We start from the raw sequence: 24,078 nt of genomic DNA, 5'->3' as shown, positions 1-24,078 counted from the left end.
GGATAGAATGACTCCTCCATTCTTCTATACAGTCATACTACCGTATTTCTGCAAATGGTAGGCCGGTCTACTATTTTTTTCAAACTCGTCCTAACCCGGCCTTATAAATGAGGACGGTCTTGTATTTGAGGACAGTCTTTTCTTCTTTCAACCCAGTTTGACCCCAATCTTCTATTTTTCGCCTCACAGTTTTACCGCCGTTCTTCCATTTTATTCTACACAGTTTGAGCACTGTCTTCTATTTTTCCCACAGTTTGAGCACAGTTGTAAGACTGATTTAGTATACCCGGTCTTTCAAGAGGACACGGTCTTGTATTTTTTCAATAGCCCCTGCCCCAGCCTTGTATTCATGGCATTGTATACGAGGACGATCATTTATTTGCGGAAATACGATGATTTTTACACCCTTGAGAAACACCTCAACTTCAAAACTATGTATTTGTACCGCTGCCTGCATGGACTTGCTAGTCCTCTTCTAGAGACCGCCATCCTGCGAGAGCACCACGTGGTCTCCACCATTGAGGAGATCACCCCGAAGTTGAGAGGTGCGAAAGTGTTCTCGATCGTCGACGTCAAGTGTTGGTACTGGAATGTAGAGCTCGACGACGAATCCAGTTACCTCACCACCTTCAACACACCAATCGTGCGCTACAGATTCCTTCGCATGCCATTCAGCCTGAAGATGTCGCAAGATGTCTTCCAAGCAAGGATCGACCAGACGTTCGAAGGGTGCCCAGATGTCACCGGCATCGCGGACGACATTGTCACATACGGGACGTCAGACGAGGACCATGATCTCATCATGCAGCAGATGATGGTTCGCTGCGATTATTCTGGTTTCAAGTTGAACCCAGACAAATGCCGCATCAAAGAGGACAAGATCAAGTTCTTCAGCATCATCTGCAGCGCTGACGGATATCAGACGAGGCATTTTTGAAAGCCTTGGGTCCTACGGGAAAGCCGCTAGTACGGTACGTCATGGGCACGTAACGACCCGCCGAGGTTTGAAGGTGGCGTCTGGTGTACGCTATGTAAGCTTCCACCTTGCTCGCCATGCACTGTTTATTCCGTCGTACGTCAGGACACCTGGTGGTCATGTGTTCTCTGTACTATACACTGATCAGCCAAAGACCTGCAGATTGTGTGATTCACCAGGCCACCTGGCTACTCGCTGCCCAAAGGGAAAGCGTTCAGTATAGGAGAACGAAAAATCTCCACCAAATAATGAGCAAGCAAGTGTGCAACAGCCGGTTGTACGTTCGTACTCTGATGCCATAAACGGCTCCCAAGCTCCGCCACAAAGCGAGCGCGAGGTGAAGAACCACGGCAACACAGACCAACCAGCCATAGCAGCAGACGTAACAGTCGAAACCTCAGCGGTGGACACACAGGCGGGGGCACCAGCAGATGGAGCGGTGATCGAGCCCTATCCTGGGGTATCCGAAGTGCTCATGGAGGTACCTGCACCAAGTGCAACACCCACAGCTCCCAAACACCCACCAGTCTGTGGAAAGGCCAGTCACCAGTCTCCTGACACACCACCCAGTGCGTTTGTTCTGGCAGTTGGCAAGCACACATTTTGCACAACACCTGCAATGCCCAAGCAACCCGACCTACAGGTCCAGTGGGCCAATGAGGCTGCAGCGCTTGAGCAGGGCCAACTGGCGGCAAGGACTGCATCACGCAGTAGTTTGCTAGGCCGCAAGATCACCATGTGCTCGTAAGTCTCAGTCACAGTTAAACACGGACAATGAGCTTAACCCATGCGCTTACCCAATCAGTCCACCAAGACCAACACCTCAACTTAACCCCAACGCCACGCCCTTCAATCCCAAATTCATTCCCAGCACACCTCCAGCCCAAGTGCCAGGAGCTTCGAACCATATTCTTAACCCTAGAACTACCAAAATTTCAACTACCCTAGATGTACCGGAGGCATCATATGACTTCACTGGACTTAAACATACCTGCTTGGATATATTTGCGGGGATACGTGCAGAAACAGAAGTCCTTGGGGTAAAAAGTACCTTTTAAAAGGAATAATCAATGACAGGTGCACTATCTTGGAGACAAGCAGCTGGCATTGCGCGCAGCGAAAGGGCGACCTCTCGTCAGTTTACGGAAAAATGAAAGAGCATTTGCTTGCCATGCTCATCCTGCAAACTCTCCATTTCAGTCCATTACCCCGGAAATGGCTGCTGCTGGGCCAACGTGCTGGATCTTTCTCAGCCAGGTTGGTCATTCTTTGACTACTGTGATAAATACATTTACGAGTGAAAGGAGAATGTGGTGTCGCGACTCATAGCAAATGCATGATTTCCGTTCGACTTAGTGTCCGGTTACCATCTTCGTGATCAAACCTCAAGTAGCAGAGTACTTCCTGGAAACTATTTTTAAGAATTTTACTTGATTATATGGCGTCCATTCCTATCCAGCCGAAGGGCCGTCGGCAGATTATTACGGGTACACGGGTACACTGCTCCATCGGCTCAAATGGCCGACAATGTTCTCTCCCCGCAAAGTTAAGCTCACCCTTCTTGCTCACTCCATAAAATACCAATATGCTCCACAACACATACACATGCTCAACACCCCCCGCTCAAGTTACGGCCCAGTACAGCCTTCGACACGCACGCACTTGGCACATCCCATCCTCCAGAACCCATCGCTGTAAAGACTCCCCACTGTACAAGTCCCTAGAATACTACAATGCCCTCCCTGCTAGCATTCGTGACGTCTCCTCCCGACCTGCTTTCAAACAAGAAATCTGCTCACTGCTGATTAACTCAATCTGCTTCTGCAGCGCTCACCCTCTCCCATACTTGTAAAGTTAAAAGTGATGTAAATCACTTTCGAACTGTTTAACCTACAATCTAACCTTCTCATATATTTATCTCTTATTGGCGATGGTGCTATCGTGAGAATAAAGAATTCAAACATCTTGTCCTTCTCCTCTTTTACCATAAATTATGGTAAAAGAGGAGAAGGACAAGATGTTGTTGTTATTGTTGTTGTTCATTTTACTCGAAGAGAATTGGTGAGCACACATGCTCATTCCCTGGGCACCGCAAATTCACAACTCATTTCATTTCACATAATCATTTTCAACGTTTCGGCAAATTGCCATCATCAGGATACAGTATGAAGTGGAAGTCTGCCAAGGAGCAGTTATATACAATAATTTTGTGTTCTTAGGTGTTGATAATATTTCTATCACTACAAATGTTACCTCAGTGCTAGAAATATGACATGTCTAAAACTAGTGAAAGATCACAAGTTTTCACTGACTCATATGCTGGGTGTTGGTAATAAGTTAGCACAGCGCAGATGTCACCAGATAACTTGAGAAATGTCTGTACAGCCAGCTATGTGGTTCATACATTAAACATTAGATAATCGATATTGAATCAATGTGAAGGACCTAGGAGCACGGATTACTGATTCCAATATTGGCTGACGTGTGTGGTGGACAAAAAGCATTATAGTCAAACAAAATGGCCGTGTAGATTTCATTGAAATGTTGCAAAGGTAATTAAAAATAGTAATGGGAAGAGTTTACCGAGTTATGGCCCCTACAGCTACCAGAAGCATACTTTGTCAAGTACTACCAACACGGAGTTCCACCTGGAAAAGTCTTCCACGAGCGGCGTCAGACTCGGGTCATAAAGGGTGGTCAGGATAAATGAGATCAATCAACGAGATGCAAAATCCCCAAATCCCATTTGCCACATCTCAAAAGAACAGAACTACGACAAAAATGCCTTTTTCGGTACATGCACAACATGACTTACAGGTTTTGTAATTTGGTTGTGGCGTTGAACAGCCCGGCAGGTAGGTGACCAAGTTCAATACGGTACAAATCTCTGGGACAACAAAGTAGAATTTTGAAGAATATCTTATTACTCTATTTTGTCGTTCTAGTTTGTAGGTGGAGTGTGTGGGTTACAGAGAGGGCTTTTACCCAGCCGCCTGTGTAGATTCACACCAAGTTTGAGCTACGAAGTCTGAAGAAAATGTTGAACGCTGAATTCGTCGGGAATGGATGTGTTAGTGCCTCTACAGCATGCAAAGTACATATACATCTATGGAGGTGCACGGCTGGATGTGGCTGCCATTGGAGTCTGGTGGGTTTGAGCAAACATTTTTCGATGCTCGGGTGTATAACCCTTATGTTCGTTCAAACCGAAACCCCGCCTCCCTGATGTCCGTCTATGCCGGACACGAGAAGGAGAATAGTCGCAGCTACGAAGCACGAGTTTTGCACATCGATCATGTGTCATTTGTCCCCATCGCCCTCAGTTACACTGGCGTGCAAAGCGAAGCAGCGAAGGCTCTCTACCGCAGGGTTGCGTCCATGGTAGCGGATAAGATAGGAGAGTCTTTCTCGTCGGTAATTGCCTTTCTTCGAGTGAGGTTGGGCTTTGCCCTCGTCCGAACAGCTGCCGCTGCCATTCGTGGTCATCGACGTCCAGCCTCTTCCTCTGCCGTTGATCAGAACCGGTCAGCAGCTTTGGCTGTTGCGCAGTGTGGCTTGGCGTCGTGAGAACTAACTACTTGCCCTGTATCCCCATTGTACTTGCACTTCCTGTCAAATATCCGTCTTTTCTTTTCTCTATTTATTTTCTTTACCAGGCGTGGGCCTGGACTATCAAAATGGGTGCCTTATTATTTTATCTGTTTCTGTTTAAATGACAGTCCATTGCAGATTACAATTTTTTTACATCTATGCTGTGATAGGTGATTGCAAGTAGTGCTTTGAGCCGAATTCTTACTTTGGGGCTCATAATATGGCCGAATGTGGACATTCTCTCAGCCGATAGAAAAGCTGATTAGGCGAAAAATCGGGTCGATTTGGGAAATGCCTAGCTGGTGCTCATGGCCAATGACACTACCATGCTCGCTGCGAGTTCTGGGGCTAGTCAAGAGGATATTGCGTTGTGGCAAACAGAGAGCAGATGCGGAGGACCAGGCAAGCAGTGCAGCTGGTACGGGTAGGTAAGCGAAGCAACAGTACAGCGGATGGCCAGCCTGGTTAGGTGTCCACCAGGACCGAAAGCATCCAGTGCGCATCGCTGAACATTGTTCAGACGCTGGAGGTGACTCTGCATAGCTCCCATCCACACAAGAGGCGCATACTCCATGACTGGTCGTACGAACGCCTTAGATACGGTCCACCTGCCGGCGCAGGTGAGGATGTGGGCGGCTCTGTTTAGGACCCCAAGCCGTTGGCGTGCACGGGTGGCTGCGGAGCGTAGGTAGCTTGTAAATTTTATTATTTAAGGGTTCAGCCTACCCCTAAATTCCATATGGCATTCAATTGACCGTAACTTTGGTGTCTCTCCATGGATTTGAGTGAAAGTTTGACCACACACTTCTTCCACTATGCTGGCTCTCTGGACATGATTTAAAAGTTCTTGAGCCTCGCTGACAGGCTTTCCAGGCCGGAGAAAATCAAAATTCCAGCATAGTGCCTCGGTGTGCGCGACACCCAGGAGCCAAAAGAATGCATTTACAATTTGTTCACATTTTCGTGCCCATTCTGTCCGTGCGCGGGATCCACACCTAAAACAAGTCCACAAGCAGCCATGGGTGGTGGGGTAGGGCCCCTCAAAGTGGCCCTGGAATCTGTCAAAACGGAACGAGTTTGCGTTCTCTCACAGACTCCCACAGACCCAAGTCAATTTTTGATTTTTTTTAGGTTTAGCACGTGCTACGAGGTCGTACCTTTGATACAACATCCAGTGCTGGGACGTCCACAGCAAGCCATTTCCACAGCACTGCACACCAAATCCAGGATACCCTCAAAAATCGGCAAAGACTACCACTCGCGTTCCACTAGTGCCTAGTACTGAATCCTACCTGACTTCTTGACACGACTCAAACTTGCCAAAGTCACTAAATCAACGTCAACCACAATATTCAAGCCACATATCTGCAACGTCACGAGGGCGCTGGCAAAGGTCCTGCTGCACGTGCAGCCCAATACGTCGCTAAAAAACGTGATTTTTGGACTTGGAGCAAAATTCTGCACACTTTCGCGTGCTTCCATGAAAGGACAAGTTCCACACGGTCTGCTCATATTCAAATACAGCGCTGCCAAAAAATGACTGTGTGCAAAAAAATCTTTTTCCTTGCAAGGGCACATTTTTCGGCCATAACTCTTGAACGGCTGGTCAGATCGAGACACAATTTTCAGAGATGTTGCACCTATTCATGCTCCTTCAACTGACGTAGCACTCGATATGAATTTACAAATTCGATTTTTCACCGAATTTTCGGGTGGTCTGCCACCTTAAAATCAATGATCTCCCAAAGGCATAGCCTATCTGGGGGATCAGGTGATCGCTAAAGGTCAACTTGGTGTCCATCTTCACACCAAGGAGGGTGATGCTGGTTGTCTCGTGTACCAGTGTGCCACCAAACAGCAGTGCAGGGAGATCTAAGCCGGCGTGTCTGAGGGTGACTGTCATGGCCTGGGATTTGGTCGGGTCAAAAATCACTTTCCATGTATGGCCTCTGAGGGTGGCTGTCATGGCCTTGGATATGGTCGGTTGAAAAATAACTTTCCTTGTTTGGCCCCACTGGTGCAGTCTGTCAATGCCCAGCCTGCTGCAGCCAATACAGTTCCTTTTCACAGTGCTACCCGACAGAGCGATACACAATCGCAGCAGCCATTCGTTTTCCTCAAACTCATTCTTGATACAGATGTCCTCAAACAGGTGGAGATAACGCTCCAGTGGCTGCCTTCCGTTGTATGTCGATACATTTATCAAAGGCCCATGCCCAACGCTGTGACAGGGAGCCTCCGCTGTACCTCCCACCAACCTCACAAGCGCAGCGTCACCCATTCCATCAACTTATCGCCTTCAAATACATACCGAATTCCGTTGCCGAAAAAGTTGGCTTCCAAATAACCTAGTTCCTGTTCCATGCTCGCTTCGTATCCTGGAGTGGTCTCCAAATGTTGTGAACCCTCTGTGATTCTCTAAATTGTCAGGATCGAACGACCACACTGCACGAGGACAACTATTACCTCTTGACAGTATATTTCACTTCGATCAACAGCAACTAACGCTAAACCACCAGGTAATTATAGCGTGAAAATGACAGCAAACACATACAACATACAACTATAGCGCACACAGCAAATCACACATAGCGCATGTAGCGTATACCACGTCGTACACATCAGCGGTACGGCAGAGTCAAGATACAACTGCATTGAAACGAACACAATGCCACAAGCGAGAAGGCCTGTCACACTTGAGAAATTGTGGTTTCATAACAATAAGAGCTTCCATGACTTTCGAGATTATGCACAGCAACAAGAGTACATAACCCCCAAGAGTGTGCAACTGCCTGCAAAACCACTATGCTGTGCTGCGACGGTAGAACTTCACATCACGTGACATGGTTCAAAAGGTTATGCTGGCAAACAGTGCAAAGTGACGACAAGAGAGTTCCCAAAGTACCCAAAGCTGGGCTGCGTACAACCCTGTATCTATCATGCACAGAGTGCAAATAATGTGTACGGGTTCATCACGTGATGTGAAGTTCTGCTGTCGCAGACCCCATAGCTGGAATTGCACACTCTTGGGGGTTATGTACTCTTGACAGCAAGGGTACGGGCCTGTAATTCTTAAGGCTTGAGCGGGAAGATTGCTTGTGGATTTAAACCATGTTGGCCGTCTTCCACATCCTAGGTCGGACTCCAGACCGGAAGCACTGATCCCTGTCTCCATTCTGCCTGTACAATGTCCTTCATTACTTTTAAAATTGCTTGTCCACCCAGCTTCGCGAAATCCCTTCTGGCACTCTCTTCAAATCCCAGATATCCCTGCTGTTGCAGAACTCTGTATGCTCGTGTAGCGACCACCCTGCCCATACACGTATTCACTAATCCCTGCTCACCCAATTTTTCATCACTCTTCCTCCTCTCTCACACCATTATCGCTTATTGGTCACTGGGTACCGTGAGAATAAAGTTTTGACAACAACCACGTTATGAATTTGCAGTTGAAAGCCCTATTTGAATAAGGTGACGAGCTGTCTTTGATGATGCTGTGCGGTCCATGTACCCCATCTTTTTCATAGCTACGGGAATAAGGCTGCGTTTACACAAAGACAAAATGAAACGAAACAAAACATAATGAAAACGGGCTGGCCTCGAATAGTTTTCAAATCTTTTACACGAGAACGGAAAATCGTTTTGAACCGTTTACACTAAAACGGAAAACGGGCGATCAGGCTAGAGTTAGCACGTGCTGGTTTGGCGCAAGGGCGGGAAGTAACACGTTAGTTGGAGTTGGTACGTGCTGGTGGTCGCAAGGAATGGTTGTTTCCCGCTAGTTATATTCTGGCAAAGATGGGTTCCTTGACCGCACTCCGTTTTCAATCTTTTTCCCTGTTTTCACCTTTTACACGAGAATGAAAACGTGTTGAAAACTTTTCAAAACACTTTGAAGTGCTTTTCCAATTCGTTCCGTTTAGGTATCGGTTTCGGTCGTTGTCCTGTAAACGATAGTAGTAAAGCCAACGATATCATTCCGGTTGGGTTGTATTTCGTTGTCGTGTAAACGCAAATCGTTTTCAATCGTGTAAACATGAAGCGACAAATGATTATGTAGAACACTAATAGGCTATCCTCGTACACTCCTCACTAGAGTCCCTCCTAAACTGCTTTCTTCTGCAGTGAGGACTACTGTACAAGCTGCATTATGCGGAGCATCAGTTGCTACCGGAGTGTGTCGCCAAAACAAACAGGTTTTTATTCTGATGCGAATAAGATACACAGCATCACGCATCTTCATGACCGTGCCATTCCCATGGAGCTGGCTCAGGGCTCGATGGCAATGCAGTTCACCTGCTGAATTGACAGATGTCCATGAATTCAATTTAAAATAAGAAGTCGGTCAAGTGAGAATTCAAGTCGGCAGGAATAGAGCAAGCTCCCACGTAGGGAGCAACACGCAATTCAACAATTATCACCGAAGTCGCATCAACCTCTTCTTAACATTAATTCCAATACGGCGAATTAAATCCAAGCTGTAAGAAGCTAAATAATTCTGTGACTTGAAACAAGCATTTATAGGATTGCACCTATAGCAGGTCCATGTGCTTTAAAAGTTAGAGACTGGAAGATATCCTCTATTTTTACACTAACAACACCAACATGGAAGCGTTGCGGGCAACCAACTCCGCCATGCTATGACACTTGTTGATGTATTGTGGTACTTTGCTTATCACTGCAAGCCCACTGGTTGACTTGACCAACATCCATTGCTTCTTTCATGACGAATATCAGCAGTGCAACTGTGGCAATAAATATCACCACCTCCAATGCCGCACTTATTGGAGGAGCACATTCTACTGGAAATGAAACACTTTAATGTTCAGTTAGTGCTGATCTGGAATAGTATGGAGAGCAGGGTGGTGAAGGGGTACACGCAAATTCAACATCCTTGCCGATGAGCACTGTGGAGCATGTGCAATGCAGAAACTGCTGTCCAATAGTGTACAGAATCTGATTTCCAGGAATCCTAAAATCCTCACACTGCCCCCAAAGGTGAAGAGCACACGCATGAAGAGACGTACATGTAGCTGCTATGTCATCAATATTGCGTTGAGAGAGTAGCAGACGATCGAATAATATCCTTCTCCTTCTCCAAGATGAATTGCAATCAGTCTAACGATTTATTTGCGCCCTTTTCTTATGCACGGAAATCTGGCTGTAAGCTGTCCTCAGGGGAGAACATGTTCTAGAATAAGAGCAGTGGGGTTCCATCTGTTGACATCATGATGGTAGCGAGTCAAGCAAATGTGGCCCCTTCGTGTTCCGAAGTTTCAACCACAACGAATTCCATGATGCACTACATTACTAGAATTTATTACACTGCATCGTCTTGAAAACAATTCCTGTATTGACTGTATTGAGGACATACTAACTTCAGTACTTCGCCGAAGGGAGGCTTCCAGGTCTGGGTAGACTTATTCTCCTCCAGCATGGCATCATACGACCTCTCTAAGGCACGAATCTATCGCCCCAAAAACAAAAACTTTCTTCGATAAATTTGAAAAATGTGCAGAAAGACTGCATGCGTCGGTACGCTGTGCGTACGCGAGCTGTTGCGATGCGGGTTGCTACGGTACGCCACCATATTGATAAATGTCGCACTTGGAACAGCCCTGGTTTCACAACTAACTGGCTAACAGCTTTAGCAGATCTTGGATGTGCACTCCAACAGCCTTCCAACTTGAAAGGTTCTAAGTTATAGAAATAACATCAGATAGGAAAGGTGAGCGCAAGCAAGATAAGCACGAGCTGAAAGTCTCCGCTGTGAAGGACGTTGGCAGATGTTCATGCATTGCGATGACGATACTGGCAAGACCAATGGACAATAAGGTCGAACCACGATTCAAGATGTCTCAGTACTATGTCGGTTTTGTGCCTAGTTCTTGCACTTTCTGACTGTACATAGTAGTGTTGAAGCGAGCATATCTATAAAAAAAAAGAACGATCAGTTCCACTAACGAGGAAGCTATCGAGCGAGCTAACGAGTTTCATTGATGTGGCAATTATAAATTTTTGGATGTACTTTTTTCAAAGTTCGATTTTTCAGCTGGTTCAAATTATCACCGCAAATTATCACCACTGGCATAATTGGGGTTGCTGCTGCTTCACTTTGGACTGCTGTTTGGTGTCGAGATGTCTTTTCGGCACCGTGGTTAAGTAGCCTTTGTAAGAATAGACCTTTTTGCAAAGATTGCAAGTAGCCCTGGTCTTCGCTGCATCGCGGGAGAAAACTTCCAAACGACTGAGCGTAACTTTCACTCAGATGCGCAACAAGACATCAGTAGAGTCCACCAAAGCTGCAATGACAGCACAAGTAACTCAAGTGTGGTGCAGGCATCCAGACACAATAACTGCGAGTGATTTTCACTTTGAGCGGGACTGGACCCTCTATCGACCAGGGAATCGTAACATATTTTACGACTCCCCGGTCGACATGTACTGCCATGTGTACGGAGTACGGTGTACGGTGTTCGTTAGTGCAAACAAGCTTGCCGCACAAACGAGCAGAGTTTCTGGCGAGCGAGCTAACGAGTACCGGTTGAGATCGTTTTAACACTAGTATGTAGAATCTAGTTACAGTGATGGAGAGTTACTCTTAACTCGAATTAAAATGTCCTTTTCATTTCTACAGTTATCGTTGGTTCTACATCCGACTTTAATATATTTATTCTCTTACAGTTGTGATTTCTTTCACTTGTGATTTTTTCTCCTCCCCTCCCCATTACTTCCCATAACTATTATCAATAACCTTGCCATGCCGTGTATGTCGCTTACATGTATAAAAGGAGACGCCATCGCCTGTTTGTGTAACTCTAAAGCTGGTTCTCCAACTCGGCAAATCAGTTGATCTATGCGACTTTGTGCCTTTGTATCACCTTGACGTTTGTATAGCAAAAGGCATGCAACATCGTTATTGAAAAGACCCTTATGTATTATCTGCATCAAAACGTGTTTCATGTATTCAAAAGGATCAAAAGAATAACTCCATCATTGAATAGTGTTCAATGTGAATACTAATATGGGCACAAGTGCTGAATATTTCTACTTCCTCCGCGTCATCGAAATTGTCGCAGTTTTACTAGTGACTCGTCACTTGTTACTGACAACTCCATAAGCTACAGTCCGTTTCGTAGGGTTTTTGAAATATTTGTCGCAGTTTTACTAGTGACTCGTCACTTGTTACTGACAACTCCATAAGCTACAGTCCGTTTCGTAGGGTTTTTGAAATATTTGTCGCAGTTTTACTAGTGACTCGTCACTTGTTACTGACAACTCCATAAGCTACAGTCCGTTTCGTAGGGTTTTTGAAATATTTGTCGCAGTTTTACTAGTGACTCGTCACTTGTTACTGACAACTCCATAAGCTACAGTCCATTTCGTAGGGTTTTTGAAATATTTCAAATTTGGCTGGACCTCTTTGAGAATAGTTTTCGGAATATTGCTCAGGACCGCTCCACAAATACTCTCATATAGTTTCAAAACGATTGGATAACAGACGCCCAATTTGAAATAAATTATGCACAAAGTGATCACAGATTTTATGTGGTATAGATGCTGGCATAACGGTTTTTGCCTAGGTACGCGTCTATAGTTTTGAAATGGACTGTAGGCCATTCAAAACCTATTACACAGTATGATAGTCTGAAGACTAGAGTAACGTTCCAGGACAGTTGGACTGAGAGTTTTCATGCAGAGATGAAGTCCTCGTGGTCGTTGATGTCAATGGACGCAAAAATATCTCTCCGAAACATTTCAAGGAAGGTTAAAAGTTGGTCGCGCCTCATCACAAACGCTTTGACTTCCTCCACAGGACAAGAGCTGCTATGCTTGTTGTTTGCTAGCTCTGGATGATTTCTACTTTACCACCAACGAAGCCTAGTAAGAATACACGATCGTTGCGAGGTCGGTTGATTACCGTCGGCGGAATCACGTCGATCTTGAATTGAACTTTTCTAGCCGTGGCATGCTCATTTATTTTAGCTGTGTGGTCACAGCTCATGCAGATAAGTGTACCATCACGTCCAGCTCGCCGTCTTTTTCAGCATCACTGGTATCATGGTAGGCACCTGCGCGTGCATCACTAGCACTACGTGTGGGGTCTACACTGCTCTTGCAGGTACAATCATGTACTGAGTGTGTCAGCCAGAGCGACACATTTTATCGCTGTTGCAGGCATTTAGTTTGCTGATCCCTCGATTTTTCTCCAAGCGCTGCCACTTGTTCCATGAAGTCATTCTCACCCCAGCTAAGGTAAAACAGAGATGAGGCTGGAGTGATTGGCCATTAGCATGAGAAATGTGCAGGCTGCAACGCCTGACTAATCTCAGCGAGTTGGAATTACCATCGCAGCGACATCAGCAAAGAAATTGCGTCTACAGTCCATTCATAAAAAGATGGGTCCTGGCTCTGGCGAGCTCCCTTATTTGGCGATTTTTCGTGATTTCATTGTACACAGTGCAGTGCTGCGAACTTTGAAATTTGAAAAAGAGTCCAAAAAGAGTGCCTGAACTGGGGTTCGAGCCGCAGAATGCACTGTTGCAGGCGGGGTCAAACGGCCTGGATTTTGATGGTTTTTCCCAATTCAGTGCTTTTGGGGCAAAACCTGGCCGAAATCCTATTCTTGCTATGGCTTGCTTTTTGGACAAAAAAACTTCAGAAACATAATTGGAAGAGGATTCCATATGGGATTGCAGAAAAAATTCTAAAAAAACTCAACGTTTGACCCATTTATGGCCAAAAGCTAGAAGTTCATTTTTTTCTGAATGGACTGTAGTTCAAAAATTCCAGCTTTCAATAACAGAAAATAGAACTTTGCCATCACCCTATACTGCTGACTATCGCTTATGTCCGATTCCTTGCCTCTGGTACGAGTGCTGGTGAGTAAATACCCCGTTTTATATCAAAAGTCAAACTGCAACAATTTCGATGACGCAGAGGAAGTAATTGCTGCTATGAATACGTAAGTTAAAGCTTTCAAACGCCAGACCATGTAGAACTCACATTTGGACAATGTTTGGGCACGACATGACAACTCCGTTGCTACATGTACACGAACCACAGGCTTTGGAAGGTTCACTCCAAGCTAGCACCATACAAATCACAGCTACCGTTAAGACCTGCGAATATCCAAAGGAAATGACCAGACGCACAACCAGAACAGAACAGAAAACGTCTTCTGGTAGAAACTCAAAAATACAACACAGCAGTGTTATCAATTACCTAATTATTATATTTGTATACGTACACAAGGACGCTAAACATTCTAAGTCTGTGGAGGAGATGAGAAAGTCAACGCTGAGGTGCAAAAATATAGGTAGAATCTGGATAAATCAAACCCCAGTATGCCAGGGCATTCCAATTATCCAACCCCCACAACATATGCCCGTTTTGAGGTTCGAATTACCAGACTTTGCTATTCCCGTAGCTATGCAAAAGGTGTAACTTCAGTAACGTTTTGCGCTAGCCAGGGTCCACACAGCTTTAATGCCATGTGTTTGTTTGTTTTGTGCCGTCGCGTACGTCGGCATGCCTGGCGCTATCCCGTTCCTGTCTCGTACCGTACCATCAGAGACAGCTGGCCACAATATTCAAATAGGGCTTTCAAATGCAAGATCATAACGTGCAGCAGCTTGGAAGAATGAGTATGTATGCGAAGTGTATCGGGGGGATGCATACGGTGTGATAGTGCGGGTTCGAATCCTAGGTTATGTCTTGAGTAAATTAGGAGAGATGAAAAAATTAGAGCATCACTATGCTCTTTCGCCTTGGTCATCAAGGTGGTAGACGGTGTCGTATTACCTTCGAATGCAAAGAGAAAGTTATTTTCTTTCGCTCAGGGCCCTACGCTATTCTTATTTGCCTAGCTCATCATGCATGTTATTCGAACAGATGGAAACTTTTGCAGTACAATGATGTAGCCGATCAGTTCGTTATGGTATGTTTGGGCATTGTAGCCGTCATGGTCGAAGTAAAACACTATAGCAAATTAATGGAAACAAAACATTTCCATCAGTTCTAATAACATGCATGAGCTAGGCAAAAAAAAAGCTTAGCGTAGGACCCTGAGCCTCCAAGCTCTCTCATGTTAATATCAAGAGTAGTAAAATTACGATTGAGCTGGCTTTAAACTCTGATAAGGCCCCTGCGGCAACGTTGCTCATATGTTGTTTCCTGGATAACGAGACAGACCTCATTCTAAAAAAAAAGCATAATACAATATTGAGTGACACGTTTCCTATTCTTTAGTCCGCTATACTACAGAAACCCATTTAGCAGAAAAGCATTTAAAGGAAGCCATGATGCGCTTCTAGCAGGGCACATAACTGAAGGTGGCTGGGCTAGTAGTAGTAGAAGTATTAGTAGTGTTTATTAGACTAGGGAGTCCCAACAGGCATGGCCCCGCCATTGTTACAGGGAACCCTAGGTGAATCTTTGTGAGGTGAGCCAATGTATCAGCAGATTGTGCCCGACGACAATTTGGAGGAATAGCATTCCACCGACCTGCCGCCAGAAATGAAACCGAGTGCAGTCCATACTCAATTTCTACAGTAGGTAATACTAAGGCAGCTGTATCCTGGCCACGAGTACGTTCATTTGTGTGCGGGCCAGCTGAACGCAGGGTAAACAGTGATTGAAGGAGTTGCTAGCAATTGATGACAAGTAGTGATAGACAAAACCGTATAGTTTCAAATTAACTCTTTACTCAAACGAATGCAGATGACACAGTTGTAGAACTAATGCAGTTGGGATCATTCTATCTAAACCAAATGCATTTTTCATCGCAATGTGGCTGACCGTTACCAGCCTGGGTACTGTATATCACCTTATTTCCGGTGTTGTAAAATTTCGGTAAAAGCCCACCCCTGACTTTTCGGTGTAAGGATAAATTTGCATGGCACCAAAAAAAAAAAAAAAAAACCGTCTTGCACTAATATCTCCGCCAAGCAAGGCCAAAAGGCTCCACATATGTATACCGGTACATGTTATGTATGTACAATGTACTACCGGTATACCAGTATACAAGTTGATTTTTTTAATTTGACAGTGATTTTCGTGATTTTTACATATTTTTGGTATTTCGGAAAATTTAGGTGTAATGTTAAATTAGGTGATCCAGGACCAGTACCGAAGTTACCGAAATTTAAATTACACCGAAATAATGGTGTTATACAGTATATGGGATAGTTTTCAAACAGTGCACATACACATTACTTGCAAATCCTAGATAAAAAAATCATCGATTAGTATACAGAGGTATTTCACAGTAGAGACAGGGGAAATGACAATATCTTTACAGGTCAGGTACACTTTACAAGGCTGGGCTCGTGCAGGCGGGGCAGGACGCCGCATCAACATGACCTGTGTCTTAAAGGAGTTGAACCGAAGGCCATTTTCATCGAGGTGATGCTCTAGCCACCGAATACTATCCTTCAAGCGTAGCATGATTGTAGCCACATCAGAGCCGGATACATAGAACGCAATATCATCAGCGAGCAGCTGCTCCATACTCTCGCGAATAAGTTCGGGTATTCGGCGAAGGTACATGCAGAAAGGCAAAGGCCCGACAACAGACTCCTAGGGGACCCCTCTTGTACAGGGTTTGGTGTCACCCTTGTAGCCACTGACAGTAACCTGCTGACTGCGATTCGTGAGATAGTCTGAGAATCACTTGAGGACAGTGGTGCCTACGCCAGTTGCGGCTAGCTCATCCAGTAGACCTGTGGGGTGCACACGGTTGAACGCCTTGCCCATATCCGCAAAGACTTCTAGTCAAGTTCTGTCTATGCAAAGTGTCAGGGCATCCTCACAGCTATGATGTGAGAGGTATGCAAATTGTTCAGCTGCTATGGCAGATAGGTCTGGATTCTGGTAGAAATATGAAGTGACAAATTGTGGACAATCTTCTCTAGGGTCTTGGGAGCGATATGTAACAGTGAGATTGGTCTGTAGATGGTGGCTGAGGTCTTATCACCGGATCTGTAAACAGGGCAGACATGGACAATCTTGTAGGCAGCAGGAAAGATGCCAGACCTAAGGGACTGGGGGACGATTAAAGTTAGGGGATACGAGACTTAATCTCTGCATTATTTCAGGATGCCGGACAGAATATCATAGGAGCCGGTGGCTTCGCTGGATGCAAGAGATTCAAGCAACGTCGAGATGGCATCGACGCTGACAGTATCAAACTCCAAAAGGGTAGCGCCATTGGGGTCTGCAAGAGGCAGGGGCACCTTGACTGGTCTGGCAGGGTCATGGACGATCTCGGCAAGGGCACTAGTAGTCATCAGATCAGCGAGTGTGGCTGCTGGTGCAGCCCTCACTGCTGTTCTACGAGACTAGCTATTGATACTGGCCCATTAGCCTCGTGGGTCATGGTGACGATTTTCAAACTCTCTGATGTAATACTGTGACTTCAGCTGCCTATTGAGGAGAGTGCCTTCTCGCCGTATTGCACGATACATCTGCCGAAGCTAATGATCTGACGGGTGAGTGCGTACATTTCTATGTATGTGGATTCGTTGCTGGAGGAGGTGTTTCAACCGAGGTGTCGAGCCAGCTACCGCCTCTGGAATGGCCTGCCCGATAATATGAAGTCGCTAGTAACTGACGGTGGATTCAAACGCATGCTACGCGTATTTGTATTCGGTTAAATGCAATGGCTTTCGTAACCTGTTGATGAGGCTTGATAGAATCATACTACGATGACCCGACTTGTAAATTTGAGATCTCTTTTTCTCAGATGGAGAGCCAAGGAACTTTTTAAACATGGAAATCGATAGCATACCTTGTTTCCACAATTTCCCGTGTTTATAATTCGAACCTTTTTCCTGCTCGTCCTAACCCTGCCTCCCCTCACTGTTACTTCCATTTGCGTATTATAATTATAATTTTACTTTCTCTTCATCTCTGACTCATTTTACTGGTTGTCATCGCTTTCATAATACCGTAAAGTATCGTTGATCCGCCCCCTCTCTTATTCCCACCCCATGTCGATTTTCTACCTGTGAAGCGATTTCGGCGTAGATAACGAAATACGATGTTGAACCGACGTTTGCTTTGCTGTACTCAATATGTGCCAATCCAGGATGAGAATGTGCACAATTTAGCACATAGAGTCTGATCCTCCAAGTTGTTGTACATCGTACTGCACTTGACAGCCTTGATCTAATTCCCACCCCCCCCCCCCCCTGTCGAAAAACCAGCTGGTAAACGGCATGGGGTGGGGGCGGATCAACGGTACTTTACGGTATTGGGCAGAACTGCCCGTTTGACATGCGATGTATATTAAATAAACAACAAAAACAACAACAGCTTGCTCACTCCATAAAATATCAATATACCCCACAACACATACGCATGCTCAACACCCCCGCTCAGGTTACGGCCCAGTACAGCCTTCGACCCGCACGCACTTGGCACCTCCCACCCTCGAGAACCGATCGCTGTAAAGACTCCCCACTGTACAAGTCCCTAGAATACTACAATGCCCTCCCTGCTAGCATTCATGACGTCTCCTCCCGACCTGCTTTCAAACAAGAAATCTGCTCACTGCTGATTAACTCAATCTGCTCCTGCAGCGCTCACCCTCTCCCATACTTGTAAAGTTTAAAGTGATGTAAATCACTTTCCAACTGTTTAGCCCACAATCTCACCTTCTCATAAATGTATCTCTTCTTGGCGATGGTGCCATAGTGAGAATAAAGAATTCAAACAATGTTGGTGCTTTTTTGACAACATTTACATCATCTTTGTTCAATATGCGTACATGTTGCGAACTACACCCTTGTTGAGGTCGATTGGGCCAGCGTTGCTCGGACTACACGGTGTGCCCGCACTCAATCCAGATTTGCCAATCGATGAGACCCCTGCTGGAACGTTTAATCCGCTGCTTGTCGTGACCAGCACGAGCGGTGAAAGTACGATATGAGATTTAGACCACGTGATGTGTGAAACTTTCGCTGTTTGCGGATCTACAGTTGTGGCAAGTGAAATCCGACACTTATCATAGGGGACAACGCCACAAATGGACACCAATGATGTAATGTACTGCACCTAATTTGTACTATAGAGCCGTATGCATCCCAAACAGATCGAAAGGTCACAGTGTAGATACACACAGTTCACAAACATGGTACACATAAGGAGTATTGGTATCCAATCCCTATTCATTTTTGCCAGCATCTTTTGAACCTTGACTGTGATGAGTACGAGTTTTGTCATCAGACAGATAAAGTTGTATGTAACACATGTACGAGGTGGTTCGCAATTTTTGGACATCGTAATTTTTAGATAAATCAGTTAAATATGGAAGTAGAAACCTCCTGAGTTGTTGTCCTTTCATTGGTGGACAAATCTTTGACAAGAGTGTCTTCTTGTGGTCCTCAAGTTTCTTCGTGCCAATTTTTAGCGGTGAAGGCCGTTTCTTTCTGGGCGTTTTCTTTATAATTACGTCCGTGAAAAACCTTTAGTGACCCTTTAAATTGTGTGTCACATTGAAAAGCCTTGAAAAGCTTGCTATGGCCTGTCATTAGAACTCATATCAGCCGGTCTCATAGGCATAGCCTTACCCCATTTTCATGTCCTGGGCAAGTTTTACTTGTTCACACCATTGCAGACTGCTGCTAGATGCTATTTAATTTAGTTGTCCAATAATTGCTCGCATTGAAAAAGCAGTAGAAAAAGACACCTTCTATGGTTTGGTTGGGTTTGGTTTTTATTAGTTCAGTTCGTTACCTCAACAATACAAAGTACAAATATCAAGAGGGACGAACGAAAAGAGAAAATAAAACAGAGCAGAGAGGAAGATGCAACTGAAAGGAAAGAAAATCGGAGAGAAACGGAGAAGGAATGTGGGCTGGGCGGATTCATGAACCATTTCTAGAGCAGGGCAATGCATGAATCAGGTCAAGTTGTGACCACATGCTTCAACTCTATGCCTTCAGGTGTGTGGGGTGGTGGTAAAGCATAAGTGTGCCAGTAGAAATCAAGAAAGGGTTTTAAGTTATCTTACAAACCAACATCATGGGGTGCTATTTAGAGTGACCAAAAATAGCAAATGACCTCGTACTGTCTGTATGGAGGGCTGCAGGGGCTGAAGACTGCATGGTGCAGTCCATTATGCTAAGTGTTGGATTTCACTTGCCACAACTGTATTAAGTTAAAGGGCATGCCGATTTGCTCTTAGGGGTCGTCCGTAATTATCGAAAAATTAAAAAATCCGTCCTCGTGCAAAGTTCTCTCTTACCCACTCACCCACCTCCCATTTTTTCCATTATTTTTTTGATTTTTACCGATGCCCGGCTCGAAAGTAAGAACTCCTGAGTCCTGACCCCATGTTCACTGATTGCACCTGCATGTACATGAATGTCAAGTACTAGTAGCTAAGTAAAGTGAGTAGGTCTACCGACGGCCATGCACGTCCTACAACTACAAAAGAGTCATGTACCGGTATATCATACTGGTGTTTGCGATCCTACACTACGTCTACAGTGCACTACATGTCAGTGCAACAAGTGTATGAAAGTCACTGACGAAAAAAAAAAGTACGAAAAATCGAAAAATTAAATTCCGCCAGCGCAATATATGGTATTGTACTACTCCCTGCTCTTGACCACCCCTTGGCCTTTCTGCATAAGGACGGATTTTTTAATTTTTCAAATAATACGGACGACCCCTTATCATAGTAATATTATGTTCTTGATAACACAGTAGTTGTCTACAAGTGACAACAAAGAAAACTAACAGCTATAGAAATATTGAGTACTTACACACAAGTTTGAAACGTTCATGATGTCTTCGTTGCAAACAGCCTGTGAGATCCAAAGATATTATGTCACATAGGAACTTGGGTTCCCTCTCTCGACAGCCCTCCTTCTGTTGCGAAATGCCGATTGGTCGTACAGAGAAATACAAGTACTAGTAGTGCTTTTCGGAAAAGCAGGGCCAAAGTGCTCCTTCTCTTGGCAATGGTACTGATGACTGTGAAAGAAGAACTGTGCGGGACTACATGTACCGGGTTCATGCACTAATGCTATACTGTTAGGCTGTGTTTACATGAAGCGTTTCAACCCGGGTTGAGTTCGACCCGGGTCAGATTTCAACCCGCCATGTGCACAAAATGAATGGCGCGTTCACATGACGCATTGCGCTTGACCCGGGTTGAAATTTCGCCCCGGGTTGATTTCAACCCTCCCCCCAAGGGGAGGGTTGAAATCAACCCGGGTCAAGAAAATCGTACAAACGTACTTCTGTGCGTATCTCGCGCCAGGTTTGAACGGCACTGCAGATGCAAATTTCGCGCGAACGGATTCACGTGACCATACAGGACTGTAGAAGTGGACTTTTGGCGGCATATAAGTATTTGACCCGGGTCAACTGTCTTCATGTAAACACTCACCTCTTTTGTCTATCGTACAGACTTTCAACCCGGGCTGAACTCGACCCGGGTTGAAATTTCTCATGTAAACACAGCCTTAGGCTTTGCAAATTTGGTTACATGAGAAATTTCAACCCGGGTCGAGTTCAGGCTCAGTTGAAAGTCTGTACGATAGACAAAATGAGTGATACGCACAAAGAGACCCCATATGTAGAGTTGCACACTTTTGCCAGTTTTGGGGGTTACGAAAACTCACAGCATGTGTGTCAAATACGTTCGCACTACGTACAAACGAAGGATAGTGTGCATGCGGTTTTGTTGACAAAACTACAATTACCGTAAAATCCCGCCAACAGGCTAGGCCAGAGCGCCCCTACCTCCTCGACGCTTTGGGGGGGGGGGGGGGGCGGATAGGCGAGTCCTACTTGCCGCATGCAGTCCTGTACTATATTGTACTGTACATGAAAAAGTACTTACCCGGTACCCTACGAAAACCCTTGATTCTAAACCTACAAAAGCCTCTTGTACGGGCAAGAACAAAGTAATACAGCTAGCGTGTGTTGAAGAAGGAATAGGAGCGGAAACGTACTATGCTGTGCAACACGCATGAGGCATGATCAGGACAAGACAGCTGAAAAGAAAAGGAAAGAAAACAAACACACACACACACACACACACACAAACACATACACACACACACACACACACACACACACACACGCACTCACACAACAACAACAACAACAACAAGTGCCATTATAGCAATAAAAACTGCTTTATGGCAGCTTTCTAAAAAAAGTTATTGTGTTCTAGTCCTGGGTCTGGCCTATTTATAAATTGCTTCCAAACTGCCTTAGGGTGCGTTCTTAAATCCTCTCGGAAAAGTTGGAGACTCTCCGAAAAGTTCGAGAGCTGGTCTTATATCCTCTCCGAATTTTAGGAGGCTCTCCAAAGCTCTCCAAGCTTCAGAGGTGGTTGAAACTTGGAGATTCCCGCGGTTTGGGATCAGCGCATGCAAACTAGGCTAAAAGCCACGTGTTCATCATGAGTGTACGCATTTGCCTTTTCGCATACGCACGTCGCATACTATATTCGTGGCACTCAAGATCGCGGCCATTTTGGCGCTTCATTTTGCTTGACATCTGCAAAATATCCCCGAATTCTTCGAGACCCGTTCTTGAAGAATCCCAGTTTCTTCGACTTCTCTTTTCTTCTTCTCCTAGAAGCTAGAGAATTATGGAACGCACCCTTAGACTCCGTCTAAAAAGTAAGAAATTAATTAACGTTATGTGATAGCCGAAAATTAAAATTTCACACAAAACCTCACAATAATCACAATACTTGACAATCAAATACTGCTTTCAACACTTGTTAAGTCTGACACTGTACTTGTACTTGTACTGCACAAACATGCATGCAGGGGAAAGAAGATCACGAGGGGAAAGATCTTCTAGCTTTTCATCCTGTGTGTGATTATTGTGAGGTTTTGTGTGAAATTTTAATTTTCGGCAATCACATTTCGTTAATTTCTTACTTTTTAGACGGAGTCTAAGGCAGTTTGGAAGCAATTTATAAATTTTCTATAGCCTAGGCCAGACCCAGGACTAGAACACAATAACTTTTTTTAGAAAGCTGCCATAAAGCAGTTTTTATTGTTATAATTTCTTTTGTTTTTTCTGTCACCAATCAATGGAATGCCCTTATGTAAATGATGGCCTTCACATCATATCTTTTTTTACGGAGTTGTTGTTGCTGTTCATTATGCTACTCTTTCTTTTTCCCTCCCCTTACTTTTATTTATCACCGTGGTTGGCAATCACCCACTTTCTTTAACATTGGCCGGTGTTTCCACCGAGTCTTGATATGTAATACTTCCTCCGCGTCATCGAAATTGTCGCAGTTTGACTTTTGGTATAAAACGCGGTATTTACTCACCAGCTATCGTACCAGAGGCAAGGAATCGGACATAGGCGATAGTCATCAGTATAGGGTGACGGCAAAGTTCTATTTTCTGTTATTGGAAGCTGGAATTTTTGAACTAGACGCAATTTCTTCGCTGATGTCGCTGCGCTGGTAATTTCGACTCGCTGAGATCAGTCAGGCGTTGCAGCCTGCACATTTCTCGTGCTTATGGCCATTCACTCAAGCCCCATCACTGTTTTACCTTAGCTGGGGTGAAAATGACTTCGTGGAACAAGTGGCAGCGCTTGGAGAAACATCGAGGGGTCGGCAAACTAAATTATAGCAATAAAAACTGCTTTATGGCAGTTTTCTAAAAAAAGTTATTGTGTTCTAGTCCATGGACCCCGTCTAAAAAGTAAGAAATTAACGAAATGTGATTGCTGAAAATTAAAATTTCACACAAAACCTCACAATAATCACAACACTTGAAATGCTGCTTTCAACTTTAACTTGTACTGCACCAACAATTGGCAACATGCATGCATAGGAAAGAGGATCACGAGGGGAAAAGGTCTTCTACATGTAGCTTTTAATTCTGTGTGTGATTATTGTGAGGTTTTGTGTGAAATTTTAATAGAATCACATTTCGTTAATTTCTTACTTTTTAGACGGGGTCCATGGACTAGAACACAATAACTTTTTTTAGAAAACTGCCATAAAGCAGTTTTTATTGCTATAATTTCTTTTGTTTTTTTCTGTCACCAATCAATGGAATGCCCTATATCAATATGTAAATGATGGCCTTCACATCATATCAAGAGGTTTATTAAGGGCGCGTTTGGTTGGTACGAACTAGAACAGGATTCAACAGAACAGCGCGTTTGGTTGGGACTGCACCTGTTCTGGGTCGGCCAGAACATGTTCTGCTTGCTCCGGCCTCGAGGCCAGAGCAGACCGAGCAGTTTCACTTTTTCACAGTGAAACCTGGCGGGAATATCGATTTTGGTCCCAAATGATCACGTGCATACGCTTTTGGGTTGGACTCGTCGTACCGTACACAGTGACCATGGTGACCCATACACATTTTGAAGAATGCACCAAGTTTGGCATATTTTTCACAAAAATATGCTCTGTTTCTGGAGTACCGTTTGGTTGGCATGAGGCTGCTCCGTGTGCACCAGCTGTTCGATCCTGTTCTAGATCGTAACAACCAAACGCACCCTGACTC

General features: G+C 44.8%; 1 protein-coding gene across 1 annotated transcript; it reads left to right on the top strand.

Moving 5' to 3' along the window:
- Window positions 1-433: 433 nt before the first annotated feature.
- LOC135821754 (uncharacterized protein K02A2.6-like) lies at window positions 434-937 on the top strand. Its single transcript, XM_065334752.1, has one exon. It carries the CDS (start codon window positions 434-436, stop codon window positions 935-937), a length of 504 nt encoding a protein of 167 aa, XP_065190824.1.
- Window positions 938-24,078: the final 23,141 nt, after the last annotated feature.

This window comes from Sycon ciliatum, chromosome 7 (assembly GCF_964019385.1).
Source record: "Sycon ciliatum chromosome 7, ocSycCili1.1, whole genome shotgun sequence".
Classification (NCBI taxonomy): Eukaryota; Metazoa; Porifera; class Calcarea; order Leucosolenida; family Sycettidae; genus Sycon; species Sycon ciliatum.
The sequence above is the reverse complement of the archived record's forward strand: the minus strand, read 5'-3'. Positions and strand labels throughout refer to the sequence as shown.